Source organism: Mus caroli, unplaced genomic scaffold (genome assembly GCF_978045245.1).
Source record: "Mus caroli unplaced genomic scaffold, Mus_caroli_1 scaffold_16, whole genome shotgun sequence".
Classification (NCBI taxonomy): Eukaryota; Metazoa; Chordata; class Mammalia; order Rodentia; family Muridae; genus Mus; species Mus caroli.
The window spans coordinates 14,852,514-14,869,847 of NW_028227271.1; the positions used below are offsets into that span (position 1 = coordinate 14,852,514).

At 53.6% G+C, this 17,334-nt stretch overlaps 4 protein-coding genes across 4 annotated transcripts; 3 read left to right on the forward strand and 1 right to left on the reverse strand.

Annotated features, from left to right (window-relative positions):
- Nucleotides 1-289: 289 nt before the first annotated feature.
- Nucleotides 290-4,084, reverse strand: Klhdc7b (kelch domain containing 7B). The gene has a single exon (XM_021182733.2). It carries the CDS (start codon nt 4,082-4,084, stop codon nt 290-292), a length of 3,795 nt encoding a protein of 1,264 aa, XP_021038392.2.
- A 5,810-nt stretch (nt 4,085-9,894) lies between these two features.
- Cimap1b (ciliary microtubule associated protein 1B) lies at nt 9,895-11,702 on the forward strand. Its single transcript, XM_021183651.2, has 6 exons — nt 9,895-10,115; nt 10,325-10,528; nt 10,733-10,837; nt 10,952-11,073; nt 11,305-11,445; nt 11,562-11,702. The coding sequence occupies exons 1-6, from the start codon at nt 10,007-10,009 to the stop codon at nt 11,643-11,645; spliced, it is 765 nt and encodes a 254-aa protein (XP_021039310.1). The 5' UTR covers nt 9,895-10,006; the 3' UTR covers nt 11,646-11,702.
- Nucleotides 11,703-12,025: 323 nt separating this feature from the next.
- Tymp (thymidine phosphorylase) lies at nt 12,026-15,543 on the forward strand. The gene is made up of 10 exons (XM_021182723.3): nt 12,026-12,150; nt 12,384-12,564; nt 12,700-12,902; nt 13,365-13,463; nt 13,840-13,969; nt 14,090-14,208; nt 14,551-14,713; nt 14,802-15,032; nt 15,144-15,284; nt 15,365-15,543. Exons 2-10 carry the CDS (start codon nt 12,393-12,395, stop codon nt 15,520-15,522), a joined length of 1,416 nt encoding a protein of 471 aa, XP_021038382.1. The 5' UTR covers nt 12,026-12,150; nt 12,384-12,392; the 3' UTR covers nt 15,523-15,543.
- A 967-nt stretch (nt 15,544-16,510) lies between these two features.
- On the forward strand, nt 16,511-17,327 carry Sco2 (synthesis of cytochrome C oxidase 2). The gene has a single exon (XM_085831771.1). The coding sequence runs from the start codon at nt 16,511-16,513 to the stop codon at nt 17,276-17,278; it is 768 nt and encodes a 255-aa protein (XP_085687897.1). The 3' UTR covers nt 17,279-17,327.
- Nucleotides 17,328-17,334: the final 7 nt, after the last annotated feature.

The following is a 17,334-nucleotide window of genomic DNA, read 5'->3' on the forward strand; positions in this document are numbered from 1 at the left end:
AGTGGCTGTGATAAAACTAAGACATCCTAAGCAGGTGAGGTCCTGGGCCAAACCCAGCAAGGTGTAGTGGGATCCAGGAGGGATTGAGGGAGCCAGAGGTCTAAGGGGAGGGAAGGAGAAGGAATATCACTTCAAACATAATTAACAGCCCTTAACCTGACAGGGAAAGCTTTAGGCACAAGAACAGTTCTGACCCTAGGCTTCTTCCCATGCCCCAGGTCCACTCAGTTCCACCCAGCGCAGGGTGTCCCTGCAGAGCAGCCACACGGTTCCGGCTGCCTTCCGGTGCTCAGATTGTGGTTTGCAACCAGGTCTTAGGGGGTAGAGTCAGAGTGAATGGATAGAGGACCCCCTTACTTCCCAGTGGGAAGGGCTGCAACTCCTTGGCCTGAAACAGGGCAGTCCCCTCCGAAACTGTGAAGGTAGCCGTGACCTGGTGGTTGAGACAGTAAATGGTGTTGCCCAATACCGTGCAGTGGAGCGGGGCGGGATCAGGCAGTGGCAGGGAGGCTGCCCGGCTCCAGGAGCCTGTCACTGTGTTGTATCGCATCACCGCAGCACCCACACCCCGCAACAAGTCAAAACGGTATAGGAAGCCCCCTAGCGCTACCATATCACTGGAGCGTCGGTGACTGGCGCTGTAGGGACACTCATCCCATGAGTCTTTCATGGGGCTGTATCTGAGCAGGCGGTAAAAGAGATGACCCCCTGTGACATAGATCTCTCCTCGGCAGACCACAGCCTCGTGGGCCACGGGGAAGGTGCCCTCAGGGAGGGATGCTCTCAAGGTCCAGGTATCTGTGCGTGGGTCATAGCGCTCCATGCTGTATAGGCACTCGCCACCAATGGCATAAAGCATTCCATCCAGGGCCACCAGCTTGAGCTGGGCCCGGGCTTGCTGCATGGGCCGAACCTGGCTCCAAATATTGGTCAGAGGGTTGTAGCAGAACACCTTGTTGGAGCAGACAGCCTTGGCACCAGAACCCCTGATGCCGCCTGCTAGAAACAGATAGTTATGCATAGTGCAGAGGCCACAGCCCCGAAGGGGGACTTCCTCTGGTACTTGAGTCAGGGGCCACCACACATTCTCTTGTGGGTTGAATACATGGAGGTATGTGTGAAGATGCAAGTGCTCAGACCTGGCTGCAGGAGCTTCCTCGCTGGGAGGGCCCCTCGTGAGCCCCGAGCGGCTCACCTGATAAAGGCTGGGTAGCACGAGGACCCCCAGCACTGTCTGGCCCCGGCACGTCCGCAGGTTCAGGATGCGCTCCCTGTCGGCTCCACTCAGCTGTCGGTAGAGGTGTGGGTCTCCCAGAACATGGAGTAAGTTGTTGCTCATCAAGACATAGGTCTCCTGGGCTAAGCCCAGTTCTCCGTGCTGCTGGGCGAAGGCCAAAACCTCCAGGCAGCTCCCTAGATCTAGCTTTGGGGGCCACGGCGCCACGGTCGTGCTAGGCTGCAAGGTCTGTGAGCAGTACTTATGAGGCCCCTCCACCACTCCCCAACTCCCAGGCTTCTGCAGAAAAGCCATAAGCTTTTGGGTCTCTTTCTGCTTCTCTGTGAGGATGTCCCTGCCGTCTGTAGGTCTGGCTCCCTCCTTTCGCACCTGCCCCTGGGGCTGCTGGGGTACTTCCTGGGTCAGTATGTGTTCAGAGCTCTGAGCTATGCTGCGTTTCCTCCTCCGTTGCCGAGGCTGAGGGGTGGGCTGAGCATCCTGCCTCATAGAAGTGGGCGGTACAGGACCGGGCTGTGCGGAAACAGGGACCTGTGGGGCAGCCACAGGCTCTGCAGCCGGGGGCAGCAAGTCTAGACTCTTCTGCTTGGTTTCATTCCCTCTCCGGTCCGGGGTGGGAGATGCATTAGTCTCTAAACTCACTGGTTGTGTTTCACATCTAGTCTCAGCTAGGCTCCCTGAACCTACTGCTGTGACTAAGACTGGTCTGTGTTTGTCCTGGAGGCTGGAGATGGCGCCTTCAGAGGAGGACCCTGGTTGTATATCTTCAGAGTATGTGGATGGGCTGGGCCCTGCAGGACTCTCCGGATCTGCCCTTGGGGTACTGCCTTGGGCCTTTTCTTGCCTGGGGAAGGGGTGGCTTCTAAGAACCATAGTAATTAAATTGCCCCAGCTATTTGAGATTCGTCTTTCTGGGGAACTCTTAGGGAGGCCCACGTTAGATTCCGCATTCATAGGCCTTGGTTCAGTGTCTGCTACAGGATCTTGGGCTGCAACTGGGGCAGAGGCTAGAGCTGGGGGTGATGTTGGGGGTGGGTTTGCTGATGAGATTAGGGTTAAGGCTGTGACTGGAGCTGGGGATGGGGTTGGGGGTGATGTTAGGGATGGGGTTGGTGTCGAGGTTGTGGTTAAGGCTGTAACTGGGGCTGGGCAGACAGGTAATGTTAGAGATGGGGTTGCTGTTGAAGTTGAGGTTGGGGCTGCTGGGGCTGGGGAGGTTAAGGGTGAGGCTGCAGTTGAGGTTGGGGGTGATACTGGGGGAGATGTTAGGATCACTGTGGGAGCTGAAGTTGAGGCTCCTGCTGAGGTTAAAGTTGAGGTTGGGAATGGGGCTGGCCCTGCCCTGAGACTGTCACCACCAGAAGGACCCTGGCTAACGTCCAGGGGCAAATTGTCTAAAGGAGCAGAGGTAGAGACTGTGTGAAGGAACCTGGGGCTGGGATGCACTGCTGTGGTGGAGGATGGGACCATCTCAGTGTCCTGGGTAGGAGCAGAGGCTGGAAGGGTGTCGGAGGGGGTGCTGCTGAGACCATGCGTGGACTTCCTTGTATCCATGATAGGCACAAAGCTCTGTTCTGCAGCTACGTGCTTACTTTCCTTGCCTTGGCATGACCCTCTCCCTTTCCCATTGAGGTGGCCCTCTCCTAGTTTCTCCATCTTGCTCTGGCCAGCCACTTGGTCCACTGTACAAGCCTCAGAGTGCAGCTCTTCTGGTAAGGCACCTTGGGAGGGGCTGACGTTGCTGGTGACAACCCCTGCCCCACCCTCCCGGGACCTGGCTTCCTCACTAACCAGGATGCTCCGAGTCTCCCTAGGGGAGGGGGATTCAGTCTCCTTGCTCTCTGCACCCTTAGCCCCTGACCCTGCAGTGCTGGTGGGCGGGAGACGGAGGCTGCTTCTCCCACACACATCCTTGAAGGAGTCTGCCTGAGGCTGGCTGACCATGGCATCAGCTAGGCCCATCTCCTGAGGAGCCTTGAGCCCCTTGTCTGCGTGGTGCGATGAGGGGCCTACAGGGGGACTGCTGGTGAGGATGTCTTGGCCGGAGGAACCGGCCATGTCCACAGCATCCCACACACTCACCACGGTGCCCAGGCGGAGAGGATCCAGCTTTAGAGGACGGCAGGGTCTGTCTCCTGAGCTGGCACCGGGCCGCCGGCGCCGGCGCAAGCTTCCCAGGCCTCTTCCCAGAGGGCCAAGAGGCCCCACAGGCAGGTGCCAGGGGCTGGTGGTGTCCTGTTGCTCCGTATGGACAGGGCCTAGCCCAGCTGTCCCCTTACCATAGGTTCCAGATGCCTCCAGCTGCATCTCTGTTTTGCTGTCGAGACTTCGAGGAGTAAAGTGGATCATGATGGGGACAGGAATATCCTTTGCCTTGCGGTAGCCCGGGGAGGAAGTTTCTGGCCTGGCTGGCTCCTTTCTTTTCTTTCCCAGGGCTGATGGGGTGGTCCCTCTGCTGGACACCTCTCCAGTTGTCTTGTGCAGCAGCCGGGCATCTGAAGCCATACTTCTGTCTATCGATGGCCCTGAGTCCTGGGTCCTAGCTGCAGCAGATCTCCTCTGGCCATCTCCAGAAGCCTCTGGCATCTGCTGTCCCTTTCTCTGCCCCTCACTGTCCTTGGGCTTTGGGTGCAGGGCCTGCCTGGCTCCTCCTGCCTGAGCAGGTTGCACACCTGGAGCTGATGCTGTCTCCTGATCCTCCCTGGAGCCAAACCAGTGCAAAGCCAGTGCTAAGGTAGCTACCACCGCTAGTGCCAGCAAGGTGAGTACAGCTGCCTCCCAGTCATCATCTCCGTCATCACCATCCCAGCCCCAGAGGGGCCCGCCAGCCTCTAGAGCACCCAGGAGCATGGCGAGGACTACAGATCAGCTGTGAAGAGCCTGCTCTGCGTGGCAGCTATACATGCCCCACACCCAGCCTGAGCTGCTGGGTAGGCATACAGATGGCATTGCAAGCAGCTCACCTAGGACAGCCCTGTTAAGGTGGACTGACTCTCCAGGCCCTCGAGGGATACCTGCCTGCATTCAGGCTTGCAGGCTTGTCAGTAAACCCAGTTGGACTTGTCAACAGAGCCTGTGGTCTGCAGCAGCCTGTCCTGTGGTCCCAGCTCCTGCCCCTTCCTTCTTTGCACAGGGGTATGAGGGACAAATGGCACTGCTCATGTATACTCTGCCAACATCTCACCCCATTACCTTCTGCCCTACAGACCCCCGTCAGCCTAAGTTCACCCTACACCCTATAAGCTACACAGGAGCGCTGGCAAGGAAGGGTTATCACACAGGGAGATGTTATCTCGAGTCTTAGCAACATGATGCGGCCCTGATGAAATTACCAGAAACCGGAGAGGCCAGTTCCACCATCGCCACCAGGGACCAGGGGTAGGGGTAGTTATTCTGGTGGGCTCTCAGGCTGAACACGAGAGCCTGGGATGAGGGTCATGCGAGTGACCATCTGGGTGTGGCTGGGACACGTACCGTTCTCACCCTCCCCTGTCCAGCAGCTACCAAGCATTGCTCCAAGAAAACTAGAGATGACATAGTTTTCAAGTCAAGAGGGTAAAATAGAAGTGAGGAAGGCTACTAGTGTTTTAGCCAGGCGTGGTGGCACACACCTTTAATCCCAGCACTCAGGAGGCAGAGGCAGGCAGATTTCTGAGTTCGAGGCCAGCTTGGTCTACAAAGTGAGTTCCAGGACAGCCAGGGCTATACAGAGAAACCCTGTCTCGAAAAACAAAAAAAAAAAAAAAAAAAAAGAAAGTGAAGAAGGCTGAAGAAAACCCAAACACTGTACCTCCCTCTCTCCCTGTGGCCAGTCTTTTTTTTTTTTTTGGTTTTTCGAGACAGGGTTTCTCTGTATAGCCCTGGCTGTCCTGAACTCACTCTGTAGACCAGGCTGGCCTCGAACTCAGAAATCCGCCTGCCTCTGCCTCCCGAGTGCTGGGATTAAAGGCGTGCGCCACCACGCCCGGCTCCCTGTGGCCAGTCTTATTCCACCCCTAACCTAACATCTAACGCTGGAGCCCTCTGGCCTCCTTTCTCCCTCTTGGTTGCTCAGGTACCACCCCAGCCAGTGTGCCTCTGAAAAGCTCAGGACATAGCCTGCCTCTCCTGTAGTCACTCACTCATCAACATGTGCCCGGATCCTTCAGAGACCCTTTCTGGCTCAGGTGTTCTACCAGGTCAGTTCTAAGGTACACCCCACCCCTCCCCGCAATCCCCTGCCTTTCCTGTCTGAGTCAAACCACACTTCCGTCCTCACCCAGTTCTCTTCTCTCAGGCTGGAACGTGGACCCTCCACTTGGCCTAAGTACCTGTTTTGTTTGTTTAAAGGAGGGACCTTCTCTACCCACACATCCCAGAATCCACATCGGGAGTAAGTCTTTAAATCCACATTGGGAGTAAGTCTTAATTTATTTACCCCAGGGTGGGGGGTCGGGGGGGGGGAGGGCTGGAGAGATGGCTCAGGGGTTAAGAGCACTGACTGCTCTTTTGAAGACCTTTAGTCCAAATCCCAGCAACCACACGGTGGCTCACAACCATCTGTAATAAGATCTGATGCTCTCTTCTGGGGTGTTGGAAGACAGCTACAGTGTACTTAGAAATAACAATAAACAAATCTTTAAAAAAACAAAAACCAAAAAAAAAAAAAAAACAGAAAAAACAACTTATATACCGGGTAGGACCCAGACGCCTAAAAGAGACTGGGATCCCTCAGAATAAAGGTTGCTCTCCCAATGAGAAGTAGACCTTCTCTTCCTCTGAAACAATGGACCCAAGGACTCCTTTGACTCAGGCATCAAGGGGGTGCCAAGAGTGTCCCTGGCACATCGCCTGGGCCCTGCTGAGCCTCAAGTATCTCATCTGGCCTGGTCCCATCCCGGCTTCCCACAGAACTATTAAGTGACAGTAAGAGGATGGGGTGAGCCCCACATCTTAAGGTGGACTTTGACGGCACAGGACTTCCTTGTCTTTATTCTCTGTCCCGGTCTCGGGCTCTGTCTGCTTTTGTAGTTAAGTTTGGAGATGCAGGACCAGCAATGCATAGAGTGGCTCCTTCCCCTGTAGCTCTTTATGGACTGGTGAGTGTTTTGTTAGCTTCTGAAGATCCAGGGCAGTTAGAGTGAGGAGGGCCATAGGGGACCCTCAGATGGGGGGGGCGTTATCACAGGGATCAACACAAACCCATAAGGAATGAGAACATTGGGGGATTATCACGTTGGGGACAGGGGCACAGGAGATGAGCTGGGTATGCTTAGTATTGTCAAAAAGGAAGCACCTGCCTTTGCCAGAGTCAGACAGAGGGCAAAACTTCATTGTGTCTAGAGCAGTGGTCCTCAGCTTTCCTAATGCTGAGACCCTTTAATACAGTTCTTCATGTCATGGTGACCCCCAACCATAAAATTATTTTCATTGCTACTTCATAACTGTAGTTTTGCTACTGCTATAAATCATAACGTAAATATCTGATATTCAGGATATCTGATATGGTACACCCCCTTCCAAGGGGTCACGACCCACAGGTTGAGAACCACTGATCTAGGGGGATTCTGTGAGGAAACTGGCTAAGGAGGTGTGGCCAGCCTCCACAAAAGGGCAGCCATTGGCACTCACCACTTAACAGACGAAATTTTAAAAAGTAGCACGGCTAGATAGGTTACACAAATTGTGTAGTCACACAACTGGTCTGTGTTGACTTTAATGGCATAGGTAGCACAAAGAAAACAACAAAAATTAGGAGAGGGGAGCCCCAGGAAGATCTGATTAGCATTAGCAACCTCTCCCCAGGAGTCCTCTCTTTCAGGGCTCACTAAAGACAACCCCTCTCCATAAGAGAAATGAGGGACATCTGTTTGCAGTGTTAAGGTTTCTGCAGAGATGGCACGGCACAGCCCATGCATAATGTCAGATGTACAGCTAAATACAGAAGAACCTCTAAGACACATAAACTCTGCAGGCTATCAAAGTCCATCATGTACAGATTGTCTCCATTATTGAAACTTCTTACATAAAATTATCTATAATTGAGACATCTTGTTGCGACATTTATAATCCCATCTCTAGACTAATTTTAAGGCTTAGAAAATGTTAACCTCTGCCAAGTGTGGTGGCACGTGCCTTTAATCCTAGCACTCGGGAGGCAGAGGCAGGGGGAATCTATGTGAGTTTTTGGCTAGCCTGGTCTACATAGTGAGCTCCAGGACAGCCAGGGATATATAGTAGGACCCTGTCTCAAGAAAGAAAAAAAAAAATGGGCTGGAGAGATAGCTCAGTGGTTAAGAGCACCAACTGCTCTTCCGAAGGTCCTGAGTTCAAATCCCAGCAACCACATGGTGGCTCACAACCATCTGTAATGAGATCTGACGCCCTCTTCTGGTGTGTCTGAAGACAGCTACAGTGAACTTAGATATATTAATAAATAAATCTTTAAAGAAAGAAAGAAAGAAAGAAAGAAAGAAAGAAGAAAAAGAAAATAGGAAGAAATAAAATCGGTCACAACAAAAGTTAATGAAATAGACATTTTAAAGATAAGCTGGAGAAATGGCTCAGCAGTTAGGAGCACGGGCTTGCAGAAGACCAGGGTTCAATTCCCAGCAACCACATAGTGGCTCACAACCATCTGTTAACTCAAGTCCCAAAGCACCCCTCACTCTCTCCTGGCCTCCTCAGAGGCTGCATGCAGATGATACCCAGACATGCACTCAGGCAAAACACTCATGCAAATAATATTTTTAAAAAGAAAGTTAAGAACAACACAAAGAATCAACAAAATAGCCAGCAATACCAGTATCAAATACAGTATCAATATCAAAAACGATATCAACAAGCCACTAGCTAAACTAAAAGAGAGAAAAGACAGGCCAATTTAATACCAGTACTTGGGGGCAGAAGGAGTTTGAGGCTAGTCTGGTCTACAGAGCAAGTTCCAGGACAGCCAGGGCTACACTGAGAAACTATCTCAGAAAAACAAAACAAAAATAGACGTTAGTTCTTTCCAGAGATCCTAAGATGGTTCAACATATGTAAATTAATGTAGCATAAATGGCCTCAAAGACAGAAATCACATGGCCATCTCCAGATCCCAAAAAGGCTTCAACAAAATCTAATTATGATCAAATCCCCAAAGAAAAAGGGACAGAAGGAACATATTTTAATACAATAAACACTAAGTATGCCAAACCTACAGCCAACATTATACTAAAGAGAAAAACACAGAAAAGGGTTTTCATGAAAACCAGGAACAAGGTAGAATAATTAGTTTCTCCATTTTTATTCAGCATATTTCCTGAAGTCTTAGCTATAGCAACAAAACAAAGAAAATAAAAAGACGGGCCCACTCAGGAATAGAAAACAAAGGTTTGCAGATTCTATACATAAGAGACCCTGAAGACTCATTATGTAGACTAGCCTGCCCTTGAACTCACAGCCAACCTGCCTCTGTGGCCTGAGAACAGGGAGAGAGACCAGGTGTGCATCACCACAGCTGGCTTGGTATCTAATCTTTTATTGACTATTACTTTCACCTTGATCAAGCCCACTGAAAGACCCTGCTTTTGCAAATAGATACTTATCATTTCTGCTATTTTTTATCTTTTTGTTGCTCTTTCTTTTGCTTTTGTTGAGTCAGGATCACGGTGTGTATTTCAGGCTGGTCCTGAACTTGAGATCCTCATGCCGGTGCCCTAGCTCTGAATACTGGAACTACCTGTTTACTCTGCTTGCTTTTTTTCTTTCTATCTTCTTCCTTTTTTTTGTTTGTTTTTTTTCTGTTTTTTCCCCTCAGCTTGCAAAATGAATTCTAAACGTCATTAAAATTTTCATTGGCACTGTTATCTTAGGGCTATACATTTTTCTCTACTTCAGATGCATCCTATACCGTTTTCCTCTGAAGTATTTTTTATCATTCATGACTCAAGGTTTGAGTTTTGATACCAAAGGTTTTTTTTTAATTTACTTTTTTAAAAAAAATGTGTTCATTGAGAATGTTTTGGAATGCGGTCAAGTCTTGCACTGTAGTCTCTCTAATCAATTTGCATTCTTTTTCTGGCCCAAAACATTAGTTTTGCAAATGTTACATGGGCTTACGTGGATACATAATTAGTGCTTTCTGTATTATTCCTTTATTCTTAAAGCTTGTCTGCAGATTTAGGACCCAGCCTAATGGCCAACCAGCACCCAGTCTCCGCAGTAACGGGAGATGTACCCCAGAGCTCCTCCGCATACCACAGTAGCAGGAGATAGTACTGAAGGCCCCGGAGGGTGGGGCCAAGCCCTTGGGCTGGTTGCCAGGAAGCCGGCTGGGACATAATGGGGTATGAGAGTTTGACAAGAGGGTTATCAAACTCCCCAGCTTTGCTTCCCCAAGAGGGTAACCACCACAGCAGGTTAGTACATCTCCAGGCCTTCCCTCGGAGCACCCTGTGCCCCTAAAAGGGCCCTCCCCAGGGCCTCTTTTCCCAACACCTCTAAAACCCCTCTTCCAACCCAAAACTCCCCTTCCACGTTCCCTTTCCACGGTCTGGGTTCAAACTTGGCCTGTATTTAAACACTGGTACCTAAGCGCCTGGGATAGGCGGCCATGGATTGCTTTGAAGCTCGCTCCTGCCCTAGCGCACCCGCCTCCCATCCTGGGAAACTATTGTTTGTTTTCCGGTGCCCTGGGATACGCGTTAGTTTTGTCCTCGGTCCTGCTGGTCCACAGTGGAGCTGGGGGAGTGTGTCTCCTAGGAATTCCGTCCACAGGTGCTGCAAGCCATAAGCGCCCCCACCAGCGCTATGGGCTCAGAAGTCTGGGTCGGCACTTGGCGGCCACATCGGCCCCGCGGCCCCATCGCGGCGCTCTACAGAGGCCCGGGGCCAAAATACAAGCTGCCAACGAACACCGGTAGCAAGGGCGGATGCAGGGGAAGGTGGGACTGTGGGCGGTCTACACTGGTGCCAGGAGGCCAAGGAACTGGAGAACTGTGCCCGAAGCAAAAAGGGAGGGCAGAAGATTAGAGGTTCTGTGCGGGAGCTGCGTTGGTGAAATGGGAGAGGGAACGGAGCTGGCAGCCTCTGGGTCTTGCGGGAGGTGACGTGGGAATGCGCCCCCAGGTTACAAACTGCACGACCCGTCTCGGCCGCGAGCCCCCGCCTTCTCCTTCGGCTCGCGTCCACCCTTGCGGCATGCAACCTGCGGACCAGGGCCGAGTTACCTGGTGCCTGCTCGCATGACTGTGCGCGGCACAGCTGGCTCCCCGGCCTTCTCCATCTACGGTCGTCTAAGCCACACGGCGCCTGTCCTCACTCCGGGACCGGGTCAGCACCCTGGGGCCCGGGTCTCCCCAACGTGGAACTGCCTCCAAGAACGCCCACCAGGAAATTCCCCGGGAACCTCCTACCCATACCCAAACCCGAACCTCACTGTGGCTCCCATTTCTCCCTAGTGCCAAGACCCCAGGCTAGGCTTCCCGTAACTTACCCCACCCCAGTTCTGGCCCACACTCTTGGTCCATCCCATAGGCAGGTACTACCCAGAACGCGCGAGAAATGTGACGCACCCCAGCGCTCCTCGGCATACCATCGCTCCCCGAAACTGGGGCATCCTCGCAAAGCAAGAAACCCCAGGTGAGGCCTCAAGGGCTGGATCCAGCACTAGGGACCTTCCCTTACCCCAACCCACAGTCTGCCATAAAGGCAAGGAGATTGGACCAATGCACCCTCTTGCTGACTCCTCCTTAGGTCCTGGGTCCTACACCGTGCCTTCGCTCTTGGGCTCACGAGTCATAAGCAAAGTCTCAGCCCCAACTTACTCCATCTACAGCCGCAGCCCTGTGGGCAGCTGCTTCGAGGACCTCAGCAAGGTGGGGAAGGGTCTGCCCGCTGCATATGCAGTCCCTAGTAATCAAGAGAGTCTGTGAAGTTGGGGGTGGTGCAGAACTCCAGCCACCTCACCACTCAGGAAACTGAGGCAGGAGGATTGTGAGTTCAAAGCTGGCCTGGGGTACATAGTGAGATTTTAGCTTGAGAAAAAAAAAAATCAGCTGATCACAAGGAACGGAGGCTGTACCCAGCACCCATCCTGTCCTCCTTAGACCCCAGGCCCTTGTGCCTACCACGTAGTGAATCCTATGATCTACAAGACTCGAGCCCCGCAGTTCACGATGCTGGGGCGGACTCTGCCACCCCAAGAGAACACCAAGAAGCCAGGACCTGCATCCTACAGCGTGGACAAGGTGGTCTGGAGTCGAGGGTCAGGGGGCAGGGGATGAGGGTCTGAGGTCTAAGGCATGGGTCAAAGTTCCCGGGGAAATGGCATCCCTGTATGAAGCCTCGTCTCCCGGATCCGCAGCACCGGAAGCCTCGTGGCTGGAGCTTCGGGATCAGACACTCAGACTACCTAGCCCCCATGATACAGTACCACGTGGACGACTGATGCCAGCAAGCACGCGCACACAGGCTCTCGGTTGTTTACTTAAAGCTTTCTAAGTCAGTGCTGTGTCTGTCTCTCTTTCTTTCTCCGAAGCGGGCAAGGAGGGGTGGGGGAGGAGAGGACGAGGTGAGTTCGAACATCGATTGTCTCAGTGGTATCTGAACCTAGAGATCAGTCGGACAGGACAAGCAGTGCTCGGGACCCATAGATACCAAGACCCCAGGGAACTGCGCAAAGCGAACTCCGGTCTGGAGCTCTGTAAACCCGACCCTTAAAGGTTCTGGCAATGCCAATTAGCCAGATAGCAGGTGGGGAACAGCTTAAGTGGTGATTGGCCTTACCTGGACAAGTGCCGCCTACTGGGACAGCCCTATTTTTCCACTATCCCTAACGGTAGTCCCGGACAGTGAACTGTCTCCTCTGTACCTAAGTCCACGCTGGACTGAGGGATAACAGGCCGGAACCGAGCCAGATCCAGAAAACTGGTAAAGGCCCCTGAACTGAATAGGTACTAGACGTGGGGGGGCGGGGGAGTGCGGGGTGGGGGGAGTGGTTTGTGAGGTCGAGAAATGGAAGCCAGGTGGGGTTGGGAATGGGACAGTGCTGGATATTGAGAAAAACATGAGACTGGTGGGCGCCAGAGACCCTGTAAGAGCAAGGTTCGGACAAGTGACCATGGATTCAAAGACCTGGATGGGGAGGAGGTGGGGAGTTCCAGCGGTGTCTCAATATCCCTTACAGACTGGAGCAATGGCAGCTCCAGGGACACCACCTCCCTTGGCCTCAGGGGGAGGGAGTGGGGAGCCTAGGCAGCTGCCTGAGCTGATCCGCCTGAAGCGAGATGGAGGGCATCTAAGAGAAGCAGATATCAGAAACTTCGTGCACGCGGTGATAGATGGAAGAGCACAGGACACACAAATTGGTGTGTGGTAACTAGACCCCGACACCCCTCCCAACTGCCCCATATGCACCTCAAGGATCCACAGTACCCTACCACCATCACGGCCCCAGAAAACTCAGGCTGCGTGAACACCTCGCTCATTATATCCATACTTAGGGGCCATGCTAATGGCCATTCGGCTGCAGGGCATGAACCTAGAAGAGACATCTGTGCTGACTCGGGCCCTCGCAGAGTCTGGGCAGCAACTGGAGTGGCCCAAGGCCTGGCACCAGCAGCTTGTTGACAAACACTCCACAGGAGGTGTGGGTGACAAGGTTAGCCTGGTTCTGGCACCTGCCCTGGCTGCATGCGGCTGTAAGGTTAGTGACCACGTCCTCTACAGACCTCTGACCCACTCACAGGCGCCTCCAACCCTCCAGCCTCGCTCAAAGCTCTCAAAGACAAAACCCAGGGCCGTCCTATCGCTCGATGCACAAGTTCCACCATGGAGTAGAGCTGCCTCTGTACCCAAGAGGACCCTCTAAGAGCTAGCAGGCCCCACAAAGAAAGAGCAGGGCCTTCCTCTCCCTGTCCTTCAGACTTGGGCCCCAGATGAGTGTGTGCCAACTCCTGACCTACTGACAAACTGCTCCCACCAAGTACAGTTTATTTCCCTTTCCACCAATTGGGCACCCTCATTAACTGTTTAAAAGGCTCTAAAATATTATAAACTGCTTTTTTTTAAAGTAATTTCATCTGAGGATAGGATAGGTTCTTACTAGAGGATAGGTGATATGAGGTTAAGGGCCTGTGTGGGGGCAGTCAGCATCCCTCTCCACCAGGTGCCAATGATCAGCGGCCGCAGTCTGGGACACACAGGGGGCACACTGGATAAGCTGGAATCGATTCCTGGGTTCAGTGTCACCCAGAGCCCAGAGCAGGTACAGGTGGGCCACTAACTGATCAATGATCTGGGTTGAGGGAGTCACTGGCCCGAATCACAGGATGATCAATGGACAGGTTATTTATCTGGGTCACTAATGAGAGAGAACATTGACTATTCAAAAGGTCATGGGTTGTAAATAGGCCTGGAGTCATCGAGAGAACTTTGATCGGGATCGTTACTTGGGAACAGGGAGAAGCCACTGATTAGCTGGTACAAATTAATGTGTCTGTCATAACTAAGCGGGATCCTTGGCCGGTTAGCCATCAGAATCATACTGACTCTCGCTGGCCATGTTTTGAACTTCTGCTGGGTCAGTGGTCAGGGCCAGTGGGTGGGTCCGTCCCTAGAAGTCAATGAAGGTGTCTGAGCAGATGCTGCACATCCTTGAGGAAGTCGGCTGCTGCATTGTCGGCCAGAGTGCAAAGCTGGTTCCTGCTGATGGGATCCTGTATGCTGCACGAGATGTGACAGCCACTGTGGACAGTGTCCCGCTCATTACAGGTGACCTGAAATGGGGAACCCTGACTGACTGACAGTCCACTAGGCACTGCCGCTTTTCTCAGAGAAACAACTCTTACTGTGCCCAAGTACACCCTGGGATGATGTTTCTGGTCTCCGCAGCTTCAATCCTCAGTAAGAAGGCCGTGGAGGGACTGTCTGCTCTGGTGGTAGATGTTAAGTTTGGGGGAGCTGCAGTCTTCCCAGACCAGGAGAAGGCCCGAGAACTGGCAAAGATGTTGGTGAGCCGTGCTAGGCCACAGTGTCCTTTCTATGAAGGGACATGAGCCTCACATTCCGTCCTATCCCTGCCTCTGCCCACTCAACAGTCCTGGAAGAATAAAACGGCAATTCCTCTTTCCAGCCCTCCTACCCTATCCAAAGCTGTCCTGACTGCGGACCTGGGGAAATCCTCCACAGAGCCCCGCCACTTAGGGCGACCAACCAGAACACCCCCATCCCCTCTGAGGCCTGGCAGTGTTGGTTTCTGATCTCTAACCTAAGCCTTTGCTGACACCCTAACCCAGGGACAGCAGGTATGGGATTTGATAATGCCGGCTGGATACTGAATAATGCCTCCCCAGGTTAGAGTGGGAGTGAGCCTGGGGCTGAAGGTCGCCGCAGCCCTGACCGCCATGGATAACCCTCTGGGCCGCAGCGTGGGCCATACCCTGGAAGTGGAAGAAGCGTTGCTTTGCCTGGATGGTGCGGGGCCGCCCGATCTGCGGGACCTGGTCATTAGGCTAGGTGAGAGGGCTGGAGTTAAGACCACCAGTCTGTATGCCAGGAGCTCTCAATCCCTGCAGCTTCTGAGCTCCACCCCGCCCGCCAGCAGGAGGCGCCATTCTTTGGCTTAGCGGACAGGCGGAAACACAAGACCAAGGCGCCGCCCGAGTGGCCGCGGCGTTGGATGACGGCTCTGCGCGGCGCCGCTTCCAGTTGATGCTTTCGGCGCAGGGCGTGGACCCCGACCTAGCTAAAGCATTGTGCTCCGGGAGCCCCACGCAACGCCGGCAGCTGCTGCCTCACGCCCGAGAGCAAGAGGAGCTGCTCGCACCGGCAGACGGTGAGACCGGATATCTCCGGCACCAGGTCCCACCCACTTCCTCTCCCGATCTTTCCTGGTTCTGGCACGTGCCTCCTTCCGTAGGTCCTCAGTGTCCACCTTCTCCCTTAGGCATTGTGGAGTGCGTCCGAGCGCTGCCGCTGGCCCGTGTGCTGCACGACCTCGGAGCCGGACGCAGCCGAGCGGGGCAGCCGATCAGACCGGGAGTGGGTGCCGAGGTACTGGTCGACGTGGGCCAGTGTTTGTCCCGAGGTAAGCGCTGTCTGGAACCCATAAACAACCCTTCCGGTCGCCCGCTGTGACCTAGGTAACCGCCTCTGTCGCTCGCGCAGGGACACCCTGGCTCCGCGTGCACCTAGACGGCCCTGCGCTCAGCAGTCAGCAGCGACGCACTCTCCAGGGGGCGCTCGTGCTATCAGATCGAGCACCCTTCAAGGTCCCTTCACCCTTTGCTGAACTTGTCCTCCCACCGACCACCGCACAGCCCTAAGTCTCGAACCCACCTCAGCCAGGTGAGTTCAGTTGGGCAAGTCCTCCCCCCAAGGGGTGGGACTGGGTGAGGACGCTGTTAACATGTGGCCTCATACTCGCTGCTACTGCTTCATCTAGCTCATCACATGAGCTAGAGACTTTCTGAGGCCCAGAAAATGGACATAGTGTGAATATTTGCCAGTCCCATCTTCTCGGAGTGGTCCCAGCTCAGGGCTGATGGTGCCCTGGACCATCTCATAAGAGATCCAGGTTGTAGCCACACGGGGGCAACATACTGGGGGAGCCCAGTAGGCTGGATGCAAGTGGCTCTAAATGCTAGTTGAAACAACCTTCCCTGGGGAGAGTCACTGGCCCGAAAAGGATGAAGGGAGAAGGCAGGGCTGAGGGACTGCAGAGGGGCAGGGTACAGCATCCAGCTAAGTGCAGAGGAGTCTGTCTGCCCAGGAAGGTGAAGGTCAGACAGTTCAAGGCACAGTGGGCTGAGCTGTGTTACATTACAGAAAACAAGCTGCAGGCATTTGTTTTCTGCTGAGCCCCAGATTACCCTGAAGTGACCCTAAAGCTTGAAAGGATTACCTCTTAAAGGTGGTCAGCCAGAGGATCAACAGCCTCCCTATAAAGAACAATTTATTGTAAATAGACACATGCATCCCAGTGCCCAGGCAAAGCATATTCGCAGTGCTTCCAAGAATCCACAGGGAGGCTTGGCAGTTGTGGTGTGGGTTCTCGAGGTTGGGGTCATGAGGCTGAGACTCCCTGGTTAAAGAAGTAGGTTAGAGCAAACCAGCTATGAACATTTGGTGTTGCCTGGACTGCATGCAGCTTACGGCAGAGCAGTTCTGAGTTGAGAAGAGCCAGTGCAGGCAGCTCGCTAACCTGCTTGAATGTGGGGCAGATGCTTGTCCAGCAGCGGAGGCCTAGGCACCTTGTCCATTCTTTTCTGACTTTTGCCACCTCTGTTCTTTCCCAGGAGCTTCAGGTCCGTGATGCTACTGGCTCTAGGGCCCAAAGCTTGGCCCAAGCTCTCTCAGTTCAAACCCCTTCTCAGGATCTCAGGAGGTGAAACTCTGCACAGAAATACCCGGCATTGGTCAGGGCAGGGCCAGCGCCAAGGCCCTGGGCTAAGAACTAGATTGCTGATCACAGCCCTGTTTGGGACTGGGCTAGGCTGGGCCTGGCTGGCCGCAAGGGCTGAGAAGGAACAGTGGCGCCAACAGCAGCGTACAGAGGCCCTGCGCCAGGCTGCTGTGGGCCAGGGTGACTTCAGCCTACTAGACCACAAAGGCCAGCCTCGATGCAAAGCCGACTTCCGAGGCCAGTGGGTGCTGATGTACTTCGGTTTCACTCACTGCCCTGATATTTGCCCCGATGAGCTGGAAAAGCTGGTGCAGGTGGTGCGGAAGCTAGAGGCGGAGCCTGACCTGCCCCTGGTGCAGCCTGTCTTCATCACTGTGGACCCAGAACGAGATGACGTGGCAGCCATGGCCCGCTATGTGCAAGAATTCCACCCGAGACTGCTAGGTCTGACCGGGTCTACAGAACAGGTGGCCCATGCTAGTCGCAACTACCGTGTATACTACAGTGCTGGGCCTAAGGATGAGGACCAGGACTATATTGTGGACCACTCCATTGCCATCTATCTGCTCAACCCAGATGGTCTTTTCACTGATTACTATGGTCGCAGCAGGTCAGCAGAGCAGATTGTAGAGAGTATACGTCGGCACATAGCTGCCTTCCACAGTGTCCTGCCCTGAACTATTCCTATTGCCTAGGCCGTCATTAAATGAATGTACTTAATCTGTGCATGTGC